Here is a 23183-nt window from a genome sequence, read left to right on the forward strand (position 1 = left end):
TTTCATACACAGACAGGTATCTAAACAGATTCCTAAATATTGACCCTCTGATTTAATAGGTGTAAGACGAATGCGCAAACAATCAACACTCCCAAGGCTGACAGGATCAATAATTTAGACCTCTGTCATTTTTAAATTAAGAGCCAAAGTATTCTGCTATATCCAACCAGCAATCAATAGAATGTTACCAGCCATAAATGGTTTTTTGATGTTTAATATTTCATGTATTGGCAAGAATACAACAATGTCATCTCCATAAACGTGATAATACATTCTTAATCAATTAATATGACAGTCTCAGGTACAAAACCTGGAAGCACCCCCTTCCCCATAACAACAATGTATTCAGACATATTCTGACCAAAAGAAACACGTATTCTGTTCCATAATTAAGATTCAAACCAACTCGTAATCTATGATGTCCCAAATTGTCTGCCTCTCTATGCAGGTTACACCCCTTACTTGGTTGCAGTCCGTCCGTGTTACTGTCCTGCTTGTCTTTGTAATTAGAAAATAAAAATTTGCTTTATGTTCCAACAGTAAGAATTTTGCAAAAATCAGGGATTAGGTCTCACACTATTTCTTGTGGGAATGGTTTTCCAAGAGCTGTCCCTGAGAGGACTGACTGGAAGCATGGGACAAGACAGCATTATGAAACATAAAACCAGATTAGCTGGATTTGAATAATCACCTTTCCTTTATGGAGTTCAAGCTGAGTTACAATTCAGAAAAGTAATTTTGGAGGACCTGCAGAACTATCCAGTAAAAATCTCAGGAAAAGTTCTGAATCACTGGACTCCATCCTTTCTCCCAGAAGAGGCAAACGTGGATACAGGGTCACTGTTCCTCAGAAACTGCCTTGCTAAATCTATGGCTAGAAATAACTACAGCCAACCAATGGGAACTATGGCATTTTGCTTCCTGCTTGGTTTAAATCAGGGTAGCCCTAGAGGCTTTAATTCTTGTTTTATTTGTTTAAATCTTTACCTATGGCTGAGACAGAGCTGTTTTCTTTAAGCCCCCTTGCATGATGTGTTCTCATAGCTGGTATAGTAGCTACACCAAAGTCAGTTGCAATTGTAATCTGGGGACCCCCTTTCTGCTCACAAAAACTCCAACTAGCAACTCAAATGAGATTACTATCACTCACATATAGGTACTACTGAGCAGGAAACCAAGCAAGCAGATGGTTCCAGTAATGCACCACACCCCATGAAGGGATATGCAAACATACAGCTCTAACTCTGCATTCCTGATGCTTCGAAGCCCTCAAGGACTCTGTATGGAAGGAAAATGCACAGGCTCTTACCTTTCACCAGTACTAAGATTCACCAGTTAGTACTCACCCACAAGTAACCCTGAGGTAAAGAAGTGCTGACCGCCGAGAAACCAAGGAGGGATGTCTGGACAGGTGCATGTATAGCACTGCCAAGCTACAGCAAAAAAGAAAAAAAAAAATCAGGAAATAGTCCAAAGCATTCCATAAAATGCAAATCCCTCCAATCTGGCACCTTCCAGCAGTGTAAGGGTCAGCCTGGTTTCTGCACCATCTCTAGATCTTGTTAAAAGAAGGTGACTATGGTAAAGACTGCATGGCTGGTCACGTTGAAAAGCAATGTGTGTGTCTTTCCATGCATGTAGTATATGCTCTGGACACGGTGTCTAAGGAGGTGGGTACTGGGGCCATAAATCTTGCCGGTCTCTATACACGCAGCTGAATTATTACAGATCCTTTCAGGTCTCAGGAAAAAACATGATCTAGGAATAACATTAAGCAATTGTATTCATTATCTTACCTGTAAAGAATCTAACACAGTATTAAAGAAAAGAAGGGTTAACATGACAAGGAAAAATGGGTTGACGTCATGGGAGAAGCTGGAAAAATTGTTTTGAGTCTGTGGGAACAAAATTCAGCAGCACCTTTATTTGGTTAAGTTACTGCCACAAATATCAGAAAGTAAAGTTAACTAGGTATCTGCTATTTGATCAGCCTGACTTAACTGATTAAATAGAGTTAGGGTAACTAGCTGAATATTGGTGCTTTGCCCCCTCTATAAGCCCTCCACCCATCCTAAGCTTAGGTAGCTAAATTTTAACCAGATGACTTGTTGAGTTTAAATTGAACCAGTGAGAATCCTGGATTTCTCAGATTCCAAGATTTATCTGGTTAACTCTTGAAGTTAACTGGATTCATTTTTTGACTATCCGGCTCCTCATGGCGTATTTGCTTCAGTATTTCCTCTGTGTGGCGAAACAGGGCACTTTCATGTTTGTGACCTGTAATGTTGTTTTATGACGCTTTTCCCTTCAATGCATTCCCCTTGTTTGGCCAGCAGGTGGTGTCTGTCCTCTGCTTCATAGTTGTAGGAGAGATCTGTTTTCCTTTCGGCTTATCTTCCCCAAAGAAAGTGGAAAACCCCTGGAGAACAAACTGCAGTGCCATTAGCCTGAAGCACAAGATCTAGCCACAATGTACTGGAATTTCTCCAGTCTCACAGTGGGAGTGTGGAGAGTGAAGACCTCAGCACTGAGAACTGTTCAAATCCTGTGAGCAGTTATTTTTCCTAAGACAGTGGTTAGTTAGTTTTAATGTTGATTCATGTTGTTTTTACCTGTTACTGCTTGCTGTTTACATCTTTTCACCGTTCACTGTTCTACCTTTTTCTGATAATAAACCTAATAGCTTATTCGCTCTGTTGTCCTGAACTAAGAATCCTGGTGGTTTGTGTTCTCAGTCTATGGGTGTTTTCTAGGAACTATGGGACCCCTGGGATTGTGGCCTCAGTGTCCTTAGAAACCACGGGGGGGGGGGGAATAACTTGCGGGTGGAAGATTTACCCAGAAGCAAGTGGGACCCAGTGCAGTGGGTGGAGATTATGCCCGTGTAGGAGCAGGTGCCAGAAGGCCTGGGCAGTGCTGGGACAGACCTTCTAGATGGCTGCAACGTTAACCCCAGGTGGGTGCTAGGGGTAGCGCTTAAGCATTACATGACACTCTGTCCTATCAATCAGACATGGGATAAAAGGGAGCACAAGGACAACTTGCCTGGAACATCATTAAAATGATTATATAGTGCAGCCAAAAAGGTGTTTCAGTGGGGAGAGAATATGGAGTGGCAGTGAGATCCCCAAGCAGAATGGCACGGGAAAGGTAGGGAAGTAACCTGCATGGAAATTTATCTCTTGCATATTCATTGTGTATATCCTGAAAACCTGACTGGCTGTTGGGTCCCAGGACATGTTTAGAAACGTGATGCAACATAAACCTTACATGGCAAGTAGAGTCATGTGAACACATCAGCCTGCATTGAAGAGCCAACAGGAGGAGCAACAGAACGGGAAAAGGTTGGTACTTGAGATTTTGTCCATATGAACAGCCCCACAGGATTACAAAACAAAAGCTGGGCCTTAGCTCTGCCCCAAGAACAGTCGAGACTGAGAACCTGCACAATATGGAGGGTTAATGCCCTGCCAACTGAACCCTACTGGGGCCTTAATCATTTGGATTTGTCACTTACCTTTCCAAACTTGAGCTCAAAGCAAGCTAAAAATTGAGGGAGAATTGGCCTGCCCAAAGATTTGCAAATCAGTACAATTAAACCTCCTAAAAATGAACTAAGATAAATAAATATTATTTCTGAGTGATGGAGTGTAACAGGAGTTAAAAGACAGGAGTCCTTATTCTTCTGTAAACCACCCACACACTGATTGCCAGATTATTTACAGATGCCTTTACAGCAGGGATCACTGAACACATTCTGCTTCACTGACTGAATTATGGTTCAGTGTCTGTGAGTGAACAATAGCAAAACCTCATCTTCCAGCAAAATGTATGGTTATTGCATGAAACGCATTTGATGAATGGACAAATGTGGCTGTGGACAGTTCTTATACTGATCCACTAAAAAGGTATTATCTCCAGGACCAGTCACAACTGAGACAATTTAACATCTTAAGAAACCCTCCTTTACACACACACCACCTGTTCATGCTATTCTCAAATATCCCCTGAGGCTTGATTTTATACCAGGACTCCTGGGACAGAAGTCCAAAAAAGGAACAAACTTAAGCCTGTTTTACAAAAGCAACAGAAATGCCTATCTGCCTTTAGTTATTTATTTATTTATTTGTTACATTTGTATCCCACATTTTCCCACCTTTTTGCAGGCTCAATGTGGCTTACATGTTAACCACTAACGACGTTAGCCGGTTCCGGTCTGAACAAATACAATTTATGAATGAATATAAGGTGATATTATGGTGGGTAAGATACATGTATGGTTGGTAGAATTGGGGGGAACTTAAAGAGGGGGAGGAAGAGTCAGGTAAAATAGAACCCTGAAGAAGCCCAACTAGTCTGCAAATGCTCACATAAAAATTTACACCTGCTCAATTTACCCCTTGCAGATACTAGTGCATTTTATAAAATACGCGTGTCCATCGCAATCCCACCTCTGCCGTGCCCAGACTAGAAAAAGGAGTGAAGAGAACTGTCAATTTCCAAAAAAAGTAGGCTTTATTCAAACCACATACACACGCACTTGATTGCAAAATCACGTGTTAACAAGTACGCAAGCACACAATGCATTCTTCTACCATGTATGTACGCACTTGATTGCAAAATCATGTGCATATCTAAAGTCCGGAAATGACAATCGCCATAACGGCAAATGTAAGCCACATTGAGCCTGCAAATGGGTGGGAAAATGTGGGATACAAATGCTACAAAATAATAATAATAATAACCAGCATAACATATCTTGAGTGCAAGACCCGGCATGGATGTGCTTCAGCAACAACGATGCTTGAGTCAGGGGTCATAGAAGATATGCACATACTTTCAGAATACTGCCCAGACGTAATTTTGGCATATATCGACATATGTGTACACATGTGCATGCACATGTCATTATTCTGATTTACATGTGCCAACATTGATGCAATAATTAAGCACGCATGCACATGCGAAAATGACAGCTAGCTGCTATTCTGTGAATATCTACCTATCTTACTTGTGAACGGTTATGCCGTTAGCCAATGGAGGAGTAGGTGGTTACTGCAGTGGACTGTGAATCAGGAGAACTGGGTTTATCCCCACTGTGAACAAGTCACAACCCTCCATTGCCCCGGTACAAAACTTAGATTGTGAGCCCACTAGGGACAGAGAAAGTGTCTGTATATAACAGGTGAACAGCTTTGGTTGTACCACTGAAAAGCAGTATATCAAATGTATGGCCCTTATCCTACTGGACAGCTTTCTGTAAAATACATACAAGAAAGACACACACAGGCTTCTTGACCTTCCCACATAGGCAGCCTGTTATAATATTACCCTAAAATGGACAACCTCCCCAACATATACTGCAGGAGCAACTAATATAATACCAGGTAGAATATAACAATAAGTAATCATAAGATACAGCGTAACAACAAGTCTGTCAATAAGTAATTATAATCCAAGTTACAATAAGCCAGTCAATAAGTAATATAACACAAACTACAGCATAACAATAAGCTTGTCAATAAGCAATATAATAAAACAAAGAGTGTATCAATACACCTGTTGATAAGACATAAAATACAAGCTAGAGCATAACACTAAGCCTGTCACTAAGTAATATAATACAAGATACAGTGTAACACTAAGCCTGTCAATAATATAAGGTACAGAGTAACAACAAACCTGTCAATAAGTAATTAAAATACAAGCAACAATAATAAGTAATATAACACAAGCTAGAGCGTAATAAGCTGCCAATAAGTAATTATAAGATACAGAGTAACAACAAGGCGAAACATAGTGAAACCATGCCGAGAGAAAAAAACAACAACATTTGCAGTACGAGGTCGATTTTTCCTTGAAAAAACCGAAAAGGGCGAAACGGGACCCCGTCGGAACTGAATAATACTGCATTACTACAATACTAAGATAAGTGCTAGATAATTTTTATCATGTACAAACATATAGCACATTAAAATAAAAGCTATAAAGGAGGTTTTTTTTCAGCCAATGAAGATTCCGTCCCGTACAATCAGAATATAACGTTTTTCTGGATCGGGAATTCAGAGGCTTTTTCCTCCCTAAGAACAATAGCCATGCCATTTAGAGCTACTCTATAGCATTTAAGTAACATTTATATCGAATTTGGTGGCCAAGTCCAATTGATTATTTAAAAGTTGTCAATAAGTAATTATAATACAAGCAACAATAATAAGTAATATAACACAAGCTAGAGCGTAATAAGCTGCCAATAAGTAATTATAAGATACAGAGTAACAACAAGGCGAAACATAGTGAAACCATGCCGAGAGAAAAAAACAACAACATTTGCAGTACGAGGTCGATTTTTCCTTGAAAAAACCGAAAAGGGCGAAACGGGACCCCGTCGGAACTGAATAATACTGCATTACTACAATACTAAGATAAGTGCTAGATAATTTTTATCATGTACAAACATATAGCACATTAAAATAAAAGCTATAAAGGAGGTTTTTTTTCAGCCAATGAAGATTCCGTCCCGTACAATCAGAATATAACGTTTTTCTGGATCGGGAATTCAGAGGCTTTTTCCTCCCTAAGAACAATAGCCATGCCATTTAGAGCTACTCTATAGCATTTAAGTAACATTTATATCGAATTTGGTGGCCAAGTCCAATTGATTATTTAAAAGTTGTCAATAAGTAATTATAATACAAGCAACAATAATAAGTAATATAACACAAGCTAGAGCGTAATAAGCTGCCAATAAGTAATTATAAGATACAGAGTAACAACAAGGCGAAACATAGTGAAACCATGCCGAGAGAAAAAAACAACAACATTTGCAGTACGAGGTCGATTTTTCCTTGAAAAAACCGAAAAGGGCGAAACGGGACCCCGTCGGAACTGAATAATACTGCATTACTACAATACTAAGATAAGTGCTAGATAATTTTTATCATGTACAAACATATAGCACATTAAAATAAAAGCTATAAAGGAGGTTTTTTTTCAGCCAATGAAGATTCCGTCCCGTACAATCAGAATATAACGTTTTTCTGGATCGGGAATTCAGAGGCTTTTTCCTCCCTAAGAACAATAGCCATGCCATTTAGAGCTACTCTATAGCATTTAAGTAACATTTATATCGAATTTGGTGGCCAAGTCCAATTGATTATTTAAAAGTTGTCAATAAGTAATTATAATACAAGCAACAATAATAAGTAATATAACACAAGCTAGAGCGTAATAAGCTGCCAATAAGTAATTATAAGATACAGAGTAACAACAAGGCGAAACATAGTGAAACCATGCCGAGAGAAAAAAACAACAACATTTGCAGTACGAGGTCGATTTTTCCTTGAAAAAACCGAAAAGGGCGAAACGGGACCCCGTCGGAACTGAATAATACTGCATTACTACAATACTAAGATAAGTGCTAGATAATTTTTATCATGTACAAACATATAGCACATTAAAATAAAAGCTATAAAGGAGGTTTTTTTTTCAGCCAATGAAGATTCCGTCCCGTACAATCAGAATATAACGTTTTCTGGATCGGGAATTCAGAGGCTTTTTCCTCCCTAAGAACAATAGCCATGCCATTTAGAGCTACTCTATAGCATTTAAGTAACATTTATATCGAATTTGGTGGCCAAGTCCAATTGATTATTTAAAAGTTGTCAATAAGTAATTATAATACAAGCAACAATAATAAGTAATATAACACAAGCTAGAGCGTAATAAGCTGCCAATAAGTAATTATAAGATACAGCGTAACAACAGGCGTGTCAATAAGTAATTATAATACAAGATACAGCATAGCAGTAAGCCTGTCAATAAGCAATATAATAAAACAGAGCATGTAACAATAAACCTGTCAATAACACATAAAACACAAGCTAGAGCATAACACTAAGGGCCTTGTTTACTAAGCCATGTTAACATTTTTAATGCGCCTACAATTAGCACACGCACTAGCCATGTAGGTGCCTTTAGGGATATTGTAGGCGTGTACATAGTTAACGTGCGTTATAGATACCAATGCGCTTATAACACGTCTTAGTAAACAGGGCCTAAGCATGTCAGTAAGTAATATAATACAAGATATAGCCTAACACTAAGCCTGTCAATAGTCATCCCCAGAAATAGTCATAACTTTTCTTCTTTTCTTCAATATTTTTATTCAACAAGTAGTTATACAGTAAATATTCACATAACATTTAACAGAGTCTAGTTATAGTAACAATATGTTAAGAAATAACAAATAAATTAACCTGTTAGGTGATTATATCACTGTATATTCAATAAGATGTAATGAGTGAGTACCGTTAAGTAAATAGTCACAATTTCACCATCTTTCTAAAGGCCAAATGTCTTGCTCATCTCTCCTGTCCACTGGCAAGTTATTCCAAGGATTTGGGGTGACCATATTAAAGGCTCGTTGCCTTTGTAGTGGAGGCTATTGTTCTACAGGTTTTTGCTCCTAACTTTGGGGCCCCTTTACTGAGGTGAATTAGGTGGTCACGCAAGCCCTAATGCACCAAAAAATGGAGTACCGTGGGATACACTCAAGGCAGAGCGTAAAGACAAAACAGGCCCTGCACAGAGCACTACCATGAAACACTATTCTAACTTGTGAACCTGAGTTTTCACAGACTGATGCAGAGGCTTAGTAGTCTAACAGACCTCTAGGACGTTGCTGAGATATCAAAGCTAAGTCAAAGCTAATGGAGGAAAAACAACTAAGGGGACCATAACCTTTGTTTAAGCTACTGAAGACGTAAGAAAGAAATCTGTATGATGGTGAGAGTTGGGTCCAAAGCAACAGCATCTTGAAAAACCTCAGACTTTTCTGTTCTAATCAACTTAGCACCAGAGCCAGAGAAAAGGGTATAAAACCCCCTTTCCTGAAACTGTTATCAGCTGTTCACTCAAGAGTTATCATCACTGGCTCCAAGCTGGCCACATGATGAAGGCTCCTTAAAAGGTATGTGGTCTCCTTGCCTGCATGCTCTTGCCCTTCCCTGATGACTGTCCTGAGTTCCTGGTGCTGACCTGCCTGATCTTGAGCCTCTGTCTACAGACCCCGACTTCAGGGATCCAGTGCTGGTGACTGTTATCTGTCAGGCTGAACTGATCTCATTTCCTGGTAGTGCTTGGGGTGTCAGGTATCCTATTTCAGGATTAGTGTGAGTTATCTCTACTGTCCTGGGCAGGTACTTACAGCCCAGTGTTCTGCCATCATTCTGGGTGATTTTGCATAAATACATTGTCTCTGATTACATTTGCTGCCATTATCTAATAAAACACTTTTTTCTATTTTGATATCTGAGCCTTCTGTCCTTTTCCTCTCAGGGTTTATAATTTAGGACTGTTCTGAATTTGGATTGTGCATGGGAAGTGTATGATCTCATCCCATAGAGGGTGGCGACAGGAGTTTATTTAGAACTAGTGGAACCATGCCCGTTTCCTCAACAATGAAACAGGCCCTAGGTAGGCGCTGTCCTGTAAGCTTTTTTTTCTCTCTCCCCCATGTCCAGTGATTCTCCTCTTCCCTGCACTCCCATCCGTGTCCCGCGATTCTCTCCTCTACTGTCCTCCCATCCCATCCATTCTCCTCTGCCCTGCCCTCCCCTTCCTCCCTCCCTCCCCTCGATTCTCTCCTCCCCTCGATTTGTACCTGAACGTTCTTTGGCTGGCTGGTGCTGGCTTCCATTCCATTCGTAACATCCCTCCTGACGTCAACCAGCCTCCAGCGTTCCCTTCCCTCTCACTGTTCCGCCCTCTGAAGTCATTATGTTTTGATGTGAGGGCAGGGCAATGAGTGGGAAAGGATGTTACGAACTCAGGCATCCAGACGTAGAATGTTGGAGGTTCAAATTATTATATAGAATATTATATAGGATGGGGGAAAAACTTTAGGAGTTTAGCACTGATTTTCAGCACTCGGCGCCTAAATTAGGCTGATAAATGTCAGCAAATGAATGTCAGACCTGAATCTAGAATCATAGGGTCAATATTCAGCCAGTGCAGTTGGCAGGTTTTTTTTTGTTTTTGTTTAAGGCCAGCCATGGTGGTAAACAAATATCTGGATATTCAGTGCCAGATAGTGTCCAGCACTGACCATACAGATAATGTGGGATTTGTGCTAAAATTCTTTAAAGACACCCAGATGCCCATGAGCTTTATAAGAGACACTAAAAACAGGAAACAACATGACCTGTTATGAAATTACCCTCCCCCATTCCTGCAGGTAATCCAGCACATCCCCTCCCCCGTTCTCTCACGTAATCAAGTGCAGCAACTCTCCCATTCCCCCAGGTAATCCAGTGCACTACCCCCCCCCCCCGCCCCCCCATAATAGCCTACCAAAAAGGGTCAGAATCTTAAGTTTTGCTTGGAACTGAATGCAAGACAGGGGTCCAGCCTCAGGTCTCCTACAGTATCTCATCAGTATCCTTACTTCTAAATCCTGAATCCTCTCTAACATCCCTCTCAATACTTGGTAATACAATTAAAAACCCACTGCAATAATCCCCTTCTACCAATCAGATGGGACAGTGAAATAACACTACGTTTGATATTCCTCACCAGCATTCCAGCTGCACCATTTATACGGGGAATTCTGAGTGATGAGTGCGAATTCCAAGATTCTATTGGAAAATCAATACGCCTACATTTAGGCACATCCACTTACAGGTATGGCTGGCTTAAGTTGACACCTAAGTGCAGCAACGCAATGCATGTTATCATACTGTATTCTGTAAATTACACCCATGGCCCACTCAAACTCCACCCACATGTATGCCCCCTCACAGCACTTGCGAGCTACCTTACAGAATAGTGTGTGCTGTGTTTGAGAACCTAAGTGGAGCAATCCAAGTACAGGGCAGTGCCACAATGCAGAAAGGGCTGTTACACTCTCCTTACCACATTCCACCTCCTACCTGCATATCCAAGAACCGAGTAGCGAAGGCCGGCATCCGGCATGCTAGGACTGGGCACCAGGATGGAGCCTTCATCTTCTTCTCTTCCTCTGGGCACAGCCAGCCAGGCTGGTTCTCTTCCCCTACCACCAACAAAAGAAAAACAAATTTAGGAGAGCCCTAGAAATCACTTTGATCCATCTGACCAGAAGAACCCAGAGTCCTGGCTATGTCCTACACTCTCAATATATCACTCATCAATAAATTCAGCTAACAGGTTTACAATGAGCAATTCCTAGTTAAAGAAAAACAGACAGCGTATACTACTCCTGCTAATCATTTCCATAGTGCTACTAGACAGATGCAACGCTGTAAACAAACATGTTAAGAGACAGTCCTGCTGGACAGAGTTTACAATCTGTCACAAAGAAATAAGAGATTAGGGAGTACAATGGAAATGACAGAAGCTTCCTATCTCTTGTTCGTTTTCAACACTCTATACACATTATTGGGTGAACCTCGCCGAGAAAATAGCAACAAACAAATAACCAAAAGTTACATATTTAGATAACCGAATAGTGAATAAAAATTACAAAAACAATTGCTTAACTGCTAACTCCATGACCACGTTTCCTCTGGCCCATCTAACATTAGGGCAAACTTATATGGTCTGTGCCAGAACCGGTGGTGGGAGGCGGGGATAGTGCTAGGCAGACTTATACGGTCTGTGCCAGAGCCCGTGGTTGGGAGGCGGGGCTGGTGGTTGGGAGGAGGGGCTAGTGCTGGGCAGACTTACACGGTCTGTGCCAGAGCCGGTGGTGGGAGGCGGGGCTGGTGGTTGGGAGGTGGGGCTAGTGCTGGGCAGACTTATACGGTCTGTGCCCTGAAGAGCACAGGTACAAATCAAAGTAGGGTATAAACAAAAACTAGCACATATGAGTTATCTTGTTGGGCAGACTGGATGGACCGTGCAGGTCTTTTTCTGCCGTCATCTACTATGTTACTATGTATTAGCTACCAACATACTTACGGAAAAAATCTGTGTGAATAAATGTGGCTTTAAAATGTTGAGAAGAATGTCTCTAGCTTCAAATATATAGGCAACCTGTTCCAATAGTTGGACACCATCACACTGGGCCCAATATTCAAAAGGTTTAACTGGGCAGGACAGGCTCCTGCTTGGTTAGACCCCACTGAGCAAGCTGGTACTTAAGCAGACACCGTCACGAAATACCTCCTGTGACACAGTCCAGGAGCAGAATAGGGGCAGAGCTGAAATTTACACTTTTAGCAGCGAGGTGGTAGCGGTGTTAGTCCACCTTTAATGGTAATCAATAGAAATAAAACAAAATAAAACATGGAAAAGAAAATAAGATGATACCTTTTTTATTGGACATAACTTAATACGTTTCTTGATTAGCTTTCGAAGGTTGCCCTTCTTCGTCAGATTGGAAATAAGCAAATGTTGGTAGATGACAGTATAGCAGCGATTTTCAGTCCGCTAACTTTATCCACCGAGCTATCCAGGCATCGGTCTGAATATCAGTGCTTGCACATGGCCTGGCATTTTATATTCAAGTCTGATTCAACCCATGGATACCAGTGGCTAAAAAAACAGTGACTACCATGGGCTGCAAAATCAGCCCCTGAATTCCTTATAACACCTAGCCTAACATGATGGAATGAAGGGATTACCAAAAGGCTCTGGTGTGATGAATGAAGAGCTCTAGATAGATTAGTAAATGTGATACGAATAATGGCAGACCCAAATAATATATCTTGTGCACTGATATTTCTAAAGTCCATTTCAGGTTTTCTTTGTAGGTGAAAATCCACTTGCTTTCACTTCCTGCATCAGGGTTTTAGGGGTTGTAAATCGCCTATTTCTACAATGGATTCAAGGTGGACTACAATCAAAGAACCTTCTACAGTAAGAAGAGATAAAATAGAAGAGAAATAATTCACTTATTTACCCAAACTCATCTTTGCGTTCAGTTCTGGTCTCCGTATCTCAAAATAGATATAGCAGAATTAGAAAAGGTTCAAAGAAGAGTGACCAAAATGATAAAGGGGATGGAACTGCTCCTATATGAGGAAATAGTGAAGAGTTTAGGGCTCTTCAGCTTGGAAAAGAGACGGATGAGGGGAGACATGATTGAGGTCTACAAAATCCTGAGTGGTGTAGAACAAGTAGAAGTCGGATTTTTACTAGGAGATGCCGAGGAAGTTATATGGCAATACTTTTAAAACAAATAGGAGGAAATATTTTTTCACTCAACGATTAGATAAGCTCTGGAACTCTTTGCCAAAGGATGTAGTAACAGCAGTTAGCGTATCTGTGTTTAAAAAAAGGTTAGGACAAATTCCTGGAGGAAAAGTCCATAGTCTGCTATTGAGACAGACATGGGGAAGCAACTGCTAGCACTGGGATTGGTAGCTTGGAATGTTGCTACTAATTGGGTTTCTGCCAGGTACTTGTGACCTGGTTTGGCCACTGTTTGGAAAAGAGGATACTGGGCTAGATGGACCGTTGGTCTGACCCAGTATGGCTACTCTTATGTTCAAACAGAAGAGAGATAAGTCTTCAGTGCTTTATGGAAAAGAAGATAGGAATGAATGTGTTTAATTTGTAAGGGAATTTCATTCCACATTTTTGCACTTTGAAAAGAGAAAGAATATTCTATCCACAACTTAGAATGTACATTTTTCCTCACGGGGTATCCTAATCCTAAAAGTGTCTTAAAATTAGAAGACTTGCAATTGCTTGCTTCATATGCAGTGCTCTGTCATCCTTTCGTCACTGTGTTTGCATTTCTATGGCAAATCCTCATGTGTAATGTAGAAAAGATGTTGGTTTGAGGTTTTCTAACATTAATTTATTCCAGGGTAAGAAAACTAAATATAGATGTTTCCTTATTAAAGCAGATTGTGACAATTATTCATCAGCACAGCCTGAGTGGGCCAATGCTCCTTGTCATCCGAAATGTGCTATTTACTATATATAATTCTATTTTTATTTATTCGATAGGATCGTGTGCTGCTTTTTTACTAAGCCACTACCCAGAGACATACTCCTAGATAAGATCTTTCATATGGGGCAAACGAATCAGGTGCACAGGACAGTTGGGACTATGAGAGAGGTGAACTTGGACATTTTCTTGCCAGCAGAGTTAGCAGACAGGGCTGTTTTCTTTTACCAGTACTATTTCCTGCAGCTACAGATCTATTTATCCAAAAGGTCAAACCAAACAGGCAAATTAGTGCAGTCTAAACAGTTATCTGCAGACACTGTCATTAAGACCAATGACATCCCTGCTGGTACTGAAGTCGTCTTTCTCAATGTTTGGTAAATTATTGGAGTGTAAAATAAACTCAGCATAGGTTTGAAGACAAGATTAATGTATCTTTATATATATATAAAAAAATAGTAGTGGGGAAGCTGGCAGTTATCTGCTCCCATATGTCACTAGGGCCTGTGCATGTACCTGCTCGCTGCTGCATGGTCCTCAGCGCAGAAGGGAGAGCTGCCCAGGCGATGCCTGTCAGGGAGGACAGTTGAAGGCTCCAGTACTTCAGCCATCCTGTCTGGCAGGCACTGCCTGGGACACCTCTCCCTTCTATGCCAAGGACCCCACAACAGGAAGCAGGCATGAGCCCTGCCCTCTCCTGGACACGGAGGTGAGTGAGAGGCAGGAATGGAAGAAGTAGGAAGGGAATTTTTGAATGCTGCTAATTGGGCACCCGAAGCCCAGTGCCTAAATGAAATTGCCCAAAAGTTGCAAGTGCTCTTACTGCAAAGGCCAAATTCATACTCCCCTTAGAGAGAAATGGGTGTGTTGGTCTCAGAGTAAGAGTGACACTGGGGCCAGAAGAAGGAGGTGGGAAGAGGAGGACAGCAGATGTAAGGAGGAGAGACAGATTGTTGGGGAGGAGTGAATGAGAGTTTCTGTGGGGGCCAGAGGAGGGGAGAGTGAAAGAGTGCAGGGCTGCGGTTAGTATTCGGTTCCACATATTCAGAAAAGAAGAGAATAGGATTGGCTGGTGCTGGTATGGGGTGACCTAGCACAGAGAAGGGGAATGAACAGACTTACCCAATCTATTCCGCTTGGCGTCAGCTAGTCCCTTAAGATTCAAAGGAAGGAAGGTTCTACCCAACCGAGTATTACAGTGACCAAAAATTTAGGTGATTTATGTAGGACTAATGACTACTCATTAATTAATCAATAAGCAAGGACCTAAACAGATTTGCTGTTATCTTGCGGTGATGAATTAATGTGACACATAGAACACTTCTTCCACTTAACCATCCAAGTACCTAACAAAAGTGTTTGAGCAGCTGAACATAGAGATGTATCTAAATTTATAGATGTTAAGCAGGCTCACACAAGATTATCTAATACCCTAGGCAAACCTCCAGCTGTGCCCAATGTAACTTAGACCAGTTCCTTATATATTATTCAATTGTACATATAGGGATCCTTTAACTAAGCTGCGGTGGCGGCTGTTTTTCCTGCGTACCAGGGCCCTTTTTACTGCAGCAGGTAAAATGCCCCCCAAAATGTGGCCATGCGGTAAGATAACTCTTACCGCCTGGCCAATGCGGCAGAGAGCTCTTACCACCACCAACTGAGGTGGCGGTAAGGGTTCCTTCCGTAACCAGGCAGTGGCTGATTACCGCTGGGTTAATGCCGCGCTAGTGAAAAAGAATTTCCTGGAGAGCCGGAAATGGCACACGCTCCAGCCAGAATACCACTTGCGGCCATGTTGGGCCGGGAGTCGTTCCATTTTAGCATGCGGTAAGCCAGCGTTGGGCTTACCGCCACTTTGTAAAAGACCCCACGTAATTTCCCTTCAATTCAGCCACCCATCTATTTATCCCAATGACTAGGTGCTACCATCTTGTTCCTGTCTATATATCTGCATTTGACACCCTTCGGCTACACAGTACAAGCTTTGATTGTACTATAAAACAACATTACTAACATATCTATGTTATTTGGATGTTTTAATGTGCGTCTATTATGTTGATATTGTGAGGGTCATAGTTATGTAATATGAATGATCTTCCATGGTATCATTTGTACCCTGCTGACATTTATCATATTTCTGTTATATGATTGTTCTACAGTTCTGTTAAATGTGTACATTTTTTATACTGTTATCATGTCAGGCCCACTATTAGGTTTCAGTTTGTTTCCAAGTTTATCTCAGTGATTGTATTTATACTTATATTTATTTTACTATTGTTATGCTGTTAAACTGTACCTGCTGTACACCATCTTGGGCGAATCTCTTCATAAAGGCGGTCAATAAATCCCAATAAATAAGTAAATATGTAAAAAGTAAAACATTTAATGCAATCTTTTCTATACCACTTAGGAAAACATTGAAAAGAACAAACTGGACCCTGAGGCATTCACCTCTATGCAGCCAATTTCTAACCCAAGCAGCAGACTGCTCAGTTTAGCTAGATAGATACAGATATATCCTTTGTGAGAGAGTGTCCAAAGACTTACGTCCACCACTTCCATTGCTCACCTGAATCATTCATTAGCTACCCTATCAAAGAAATTGATCTGATCTCCACCTGTCAGCTTTGGATACCGCGACCCACTGGATTCACGATACTCCACCAATCGTTTCCTGCACTCGGGTCAGGCTAATGACGGTACACATAGCAGCAACCTCTGTGGTACCAATTTTCTGAAGAGGGCCAACATCTGCCATTCTCTTGTCTACAAAGAATGAACAGAACTGCCAAAGGAGCAACCAGCTCTCTCTGCTTCATTAATATTTATTTACGCAGAACTTTAACTGCCAGTCTGGAGAACTCTGCACTCATAGCAATGCAGAATAATACATACGTAAGGATTAATTCTATAAAGAGGAAACTAAAATATGGCCTACACACAAGTAAATCCAAAAACCTCTCTAAGCCCTACTCTGTAAATATAAATGTATCTTACATAACACATATTTTACAGATGGAGTCTGGGAGGGACTCACACGTGTATAATACTATAAGATTTAAGTACAGCTCCAGCATTTAGGCATTAGCATATACACCAGTTCTATGCCTGGTGCACATACCTACAATATACACATATATTTACCCAGTCATGGTAAAATACACACACATATCGACCCAGTTATACTAAAATATACCTACATATATATATATACCTAATTATATTAAAATATACACACATATCTACCAAGTTATAATAAAATACACACACATCTACCCAGTTATATTAAAATATACATATATTTGAAATAGCGGCACTGGCCTACAGCAGTGGCAGCAGGCATGAAAGAGTGGGGAAAAGTTCTTTCCTGCCCCCAACAAGGCATCTAGACGACCAGGGCGTACTCAGATAGGCCTGGGGGGTGAGGTAGCAAAGGGTTGAAAGAGCCAGTGAGCCAGCAAACCGGAGCACAGACTCTGCACAAAAATGTGGAATTCTGTAACTTTTATTTTTATTTTTTTTACTTCTCCAGTTGTGCCCTGGTTTAGTGATCTTTTAGGTGTGCAGAAGGCACTGCAACTTTTCTTCCCTTCAGAGTTAGGTTCCCAGTTCTGGTTCCTTTGTCTTACTGCACAGCTGCTTGTGGGGCAGCTTTGGGCTTTGTTGTGTCGGTGCTGGCTGTTGTCTGTTTTGTGGTGCTGGTGTTGTCGATCCTGGAGGGATTAGTGTAGGATCTGCATCTGTGCTCGGTTGCCTGTCACAGCATCATGTGGATCCTGCTCGTCCTGCGTAGCAATCTCTCCCTCATTCCTGCTGCTGCCCTTCGGTGGCGTTAGCAGCGCCGGGGGACGTGGTTGCAACCGATGGCCATTGTGGCTCCTCCCATGGCACTGCAGGCTCTCTCCTGCATTGGCGGTTCACTGCTCGCCCTGCATGCTGCCAGGCCACTGGCCGGCCATGGTGCATGGATGAGTCCTAGTCCCCTCCTTGTCGGCGATCTTTGCAGTACACTCCACGCGGCTCGGCAACTCCCCTGCTGACATCAGGGAAGGAAAGGGGAGTAAGGCAAGTTAGACCCACCTCAGGCCGTGCCGATCAATTTACCATCCGGCGCCACCCATGTAGTTCCTCTGTGAGCTCCACTTTGGGTCCCGGCACCATGCAGTCGCCACGCTCAGGTACAGGTTGGGTGCCCACAATACCCTTCGCATTCAGGGCCTCCTCAGCCATGGGGTCGATTGTAGGGTGCCTCTGGCTAGCTGCCTCGAGTCCAGTCATAATGGTGCTCCCTCATCCTCATCCGGTCAGCCTCAATGTCCTGTCTCTTCAGTCGGGTGCGGGTCAGCATGGTATCCACTGTGTCTTTTGTGTGGCGGGGGATAAGAGGGCGGCAGAACTGGTTGCTCCCAGGGCCGGGCAGTCTCCACTCGTTCGTGGGAACTCGGTTCTTCATGGAGCTCCTGCTGGTGAGTCTTACTCGGTCACCATCAAATGCACACACCCAGTTATGCTAAAATATACTCATATATATACCTATCTATTCAAAATTATACGCATACATTTACCCAGTTATGCTAAGAGTTAGGAATTAAAGGAAAGGCGGCATCTCTTGCCCACTGATCATTCTGCTCAATACTCACTCAAGGCGATCTTGGCTAAATGCAGGCGGTTGACCCAGGAGATCTTACTCAGAGGGTTTGGCGTGATGAAGAGCACCATGACACTGACAGGCCGTCCTGATCTATAAGAGGAGAAGTGATAACCAGAAATGTATCATTAGGCTGCTGAAATACATACAAGATCCTTTATCAAGCATATTCACAGTAAACAGAAGCAGAAACAGCCAAAAGAGACTTCAGCACCTCCAGCGCACCTCAAGCTCCGTTACCCAAAGCATCCTGGGATTTGTGGTCCTGCATCTCAAAATCAAGAAATTTTGACCTTGAGGGGGAGACTGGTAATAATCTGTCTCATGTTGCAGAAGGTGTGTTATAGGCACACATGTGTGAGAGCCCGGGAGTCTCACGAGAATGTGCACCTATGCCTGCTACACACACGACTGTATTTGCACTCAAGGGTTGTGCTCAGAGTTTAAATGTGCCACCATACTTAATTCTGAAAAAAGCGTGTGTGTTCTCAAGAGGGCTTTGAGACTCATGCTTAACAGTGTGTACATGTGTGAGCACATACACCTTCCTACTGAGGTACTAGGTAAACCTGCACAACCAGCGATCTCAATTTCTTAGTGGATTGGAATTCTTTGATGTAATGGGGGTTTGCTTTGGGTTCTGTCTGATTGGGTGGGGATCAGGTGACTAAAAGATATTTAAATTCGTAATGCACACCGCCATTGCAAAGATGAAAGGTTTATGGCGTGCTAAGTTTGGCAAATGCTACATAGAATGGGTGTAACATTAACTACTAACTTTTGAATTTATTAACGGTCCATTATATTTTTTTTAGAGGACCAGTCCCTGACGCAGCTGATGCATGTCGGTTAATGGTCCCTCAATTGATTAAGATAAGTCCTTAGTTTTAAGGCTTTTATGAAAAATGCAAAAATTTATGAAAGTTTTCAACATGAGATTAAGTTTGAAAATTAAAAAATTAAAACTATTATAAGTCTGTACAGACCAGTGAGGAGGCAAGGCGAGCCAAGAGCTGTTTGCCCTTGTGAAACGAGTCATCACTGAGGTCTGCGACTTATTTATTATAAAGAGATTCATTGTTTCTATGTAGCGTGAAAGTTTGGAGACGTTGAGTTATTAGTTATTTTTTTAGAGTTTATTACCCCCGTCCATTGAAATCTATTGAAACAACTGGCTTATTAATGATATTATTTCAGATTATACAAGATCTCACGTCTGAGGTTTTGATAAATACAGTTTTTAAGACACTGTTTGGTTTTTCATCTCATGTGCGTGATCAACTAATTCTCCGGCCCCTTGTTTTTGGAAAAATCTATTTTTTAAAGGTGGTTAACACTATTCTTTCAGTTGTAGTGGTTTCTTTATGGAATGCTTTTCCTTTTAACATCAGGACTGAATTACACTATCTGAAATTTTGGAAAAATTTAAAATGATTTCGATCAATTATAATCATATGTCTTAGCTCTAGCAAGAATACAGTTTAACTTTAAAGATATTTTGTATTATGTGCGTTCATTAATTTTGTTACTATTTTCAAATTCATATTAAGCCTAACTTTGTACACCATGGTGAACTCTATCTGGGGGAAACAGAGGTTAAGAAGAACCACATTGACATTGACATTGGTTTGAAGACGACAGAAGGACTGTTGAAGGCAGACAACTTTTTAAAAACTAGTTTATAGTTTGATGGGAAGAAGGCACACTTCACAGTGAGACTCCAGCAGACTGAAGAGATCAATTTAATGAACACATTAAAAAAAATCAACATTCATACATTCAATTAATTTTTATAACCAAGAATGAACGCCTTGCCCCACATCCAGGCAGCCACTTTCCCCTCAGCTGCTTTGTCACACGAAATCTGTAAGTTTGGTGGACGTGAGGAGGTAAATTTTCAAAGTTACTTACACAGGTAATAAACATTTTGCCTGCTTAAATTAACTCTGAAACAGCTCTCCCTGAATGTGGTTAAAAGTCTGTGCACGGCAGAAAAACATGAACTTTCAGCTACACTGAGAAGAAGTTGTTCCCAGATACCTTTAAGTCAACCAGGGTAAAAGCATACAAGTAGATTCGCATTTTCAATCTTCATATGTACTTTCACAGCAGAGAGGCAGTTACAAACGAGTGTCCACGCTTTGTAACTGCATCAAGTTTCACGGCAAGCCTGTGTTTTAACGTTGAGAATAGAGCAAGGCCACGAGTAAAAATTCTGTGTGGTCACTTTCCAACAGCAGGAATATGAAACTCAGTGTTAAACATGCTGTGCTGTGAGATCACACTCAAGTGATTGCAAGTACTTGTTCCAGAAAAGACTAACGTTTCCTCCGCAAAACCTAGCAGCCAGAGCCAGTGAAAGTCCCATCAGAGGAAGAACACATCTGCATCAAAAGGACACAGCCCTGGCCTATCAGAAGCAGAACCTGCTAACGCAACTGCACAAAAGCCTTGTACAGTGAGATCAAACATCATAACCCATGGGCAGTCGCTTGCTCGTTTTTAGGTCACACATACTTGTCTGGCTTTCCCATCAGCATAAGCCGGAGAAGACATTTGTTAGCAGATTGGATCTCGTCCTCCTTTACGCGGATCAGCCTCTGCAAGGCCTGACACCAGTCCAGGCCTACAGCTACATTCAGGTTCTGCAAGACAGCAGTATCACCAAGAGTGGTTCAGTAGCTACCATCATACGCTCCCTCCCGAATACTCCATTCTCAGTATCAAGAGCTCCTTGTGGCTCCCTCTCTAAGGGGCCCTTTTACTAAGCAGTGGTATGCCCAATGCAAACTTACTGCTCGGCAAGCCCAACACAGCCATCGGCAGTAGTTCTACCCCAGTGGGCAACGTATCAGCACTGAAACATATTTCCACATGGGGTTAATTGGTGGTAACTGGGCAGCGCCGCACACTATCTGGTTACTGTCAGGTTAGCATGGGAGCCCTTATTGCCACCTCAATGGGTGGCGGTAAGTGCTCCCCCCCCCCCCCCATATGATCATTCAGTAAGAGCAATTTGCAGCCTTTTTACCCACCGCAGTTAAAAAAAACGGCATCAGCCCACAGCAAAAACAGTCCTGTTGCTAGCACAGGGCCCTTTTTACCACAGCTTAGTAAAAGGGCCCCTAAGAGTAGTCCCCGCACTCACTTTTCATAAATAAAATGTTTTCAGTTGCTGGACCCACTGCTCAAAATGAATATCAGCAGGCAAGAGGTCAACAGCCAAACACCAACTGCCAAGACTGAATATCAGCAGGCAAGAGGTCAACAGCCAAATACCAACTGCAGAGACACAATATCAGCATGTAGGAGGTCAACAGCCAAACACCAACTGCCGAGACTCAATATCAGCAGGCAAGAGGTCAACATTCAAACACCAACTGCCAAGACTCAATATCAGCAGGCAAGAGGTCAACAGCCACACAACAACTACCAAGAAACCAATATCAGCAGGCAAGAGGTCAACATTCAAACACCAACTGCCAAGACTCAATATCAGCAGGCAAGAGGTCAACAGCAGCACAACAACTACCAAGACTCAATATCAGCAGGCAAGAGGTCAACATTCAAACGCCAACTGCCAAGACTGAATATCAGCAGGCAAGAAGTCAACAGCCAAACACCAACTGCAGAGACACAATATCAGCATGTAGGAGGTCAACAGCCAAACACCAACTGCCGAGACTCAATATCAGCAGGCAAGAGGTCAACATTCAAACACCAACTGCCAAGACTCAATATCAGCAGGCAAGAGGTCAACAGCCACACAACAACTACCAAGACTCAATATCAGCAGGCAAGAGGTCAACAGCCAAAGAACAACTGCCAAGACAATATCAGCAGGAAAGAGGTCAACTGCCAAAGAACAACTGCCAAGACTGAATATCAGCAGGCAAGAGGTCAACAGCCAAAGAACAACTGCCAAGACTGAATATCAGCAGGCAAGAGGTCAACAGCCAAACACCAACTGCAGAGACACAATATCAGCATGTAGGAGGTCAACAGCCAAACACCAACTGCCGAGACTCAATATCAGCGGGCAAGAGGTTAACAGCCACACAACAACTGCCAAGACTCAATATCAGCAGGAAAGAGGTCAACAGCCAAAGAACAACTGCCAAAACTCAATATCAGCAGGAAAGAGGTCAACAGCCAAAGAACAACTGCCAAAACTCAATATCAGCATGTAGGAGGTCAACAGCCAAACACCAACTGCAGAGACGGAATATCAGCATGTAGGATGTCAACAGCCAAACACCAACTGCCGAGACAGAATATCAGCAGGAAAGAGATCAACATTCAAACACCAACTGCCGAGACAGAATATCAACAGGAAAGAGGTCAACATTCAAACACCAACTGCCAAGACTGAATATCAGCAGGCAAGAGGTTAACAGCCAAACACCAACTGCAGAGACTCAATATCAGCATGTAGGAGGTCAACAGCCAAACATCAACTGCCAAGACTCAATATCAGGAGGCAAGAGGTCAACAGCCAAACCTGAATATCAGCAGGCAAGTGGTGAACAGCCAAAGAACAACTGCCAAGACTGAATATCAGCAGGCAAGAGGTCAACAGCCAAACACCAACTGCCAAAACTCAACATCAGCATGTAGGAGGTCAACAGGCAAACACCAACTGCAGAGACAGAATATCAG

General features: G+C 42.0%; 1 protein-coding gene across 10 annotated transcripts in view; it reads right to left on the minus strand.

The window, feature by feature from the left end:
- The window catches only part of ARHGEF10L (Rho guanine nucleotide exchange factor 10 like), a 180010-nt gene that overhangs the window by 47232 nt on the left and 109595 nt on the right, over window positions 1-23183 (minus strand). For all 10 annotated transcript variants that reach the window (XM_030222304.1, XM_030222303.1, XM_030222307.1 and 7 more), the window contains 4 exons: window positions 21042-21169; window positions 18517-18617; window positions 10929-11050; window positions 1347-1433 (listed from right to left, as the gene is read on the minus strand). In XM_030222304.1, the coding sequence (XP_030078164.1) occupies window positions 1347-1433; window positions 10929-11050; window positions 18517-18617; window positions 21042-21169 (438 nt within the window). The remainder of the gene's footprint in view (window positions 1-1346; window positions 1434-10928; window positions 11051-18516; window positions 18618-21041; window positions 21170-23183) is intronic.

This window comes from Microcaecilia unicolor, chromosome 13, assembly GCF_901765095.1.
Source record: "Microcaecilia unicolor chromosome 13, aMicUni1.1, whole genome shotgun sequence".
Classification (NCBI taxonomy): Eukaryota; Metazoa; Chordata; class Amphibia; order Gymnophiona; family Siphonopidae; genus Microcaecilia; species Microcaecilia unicolor.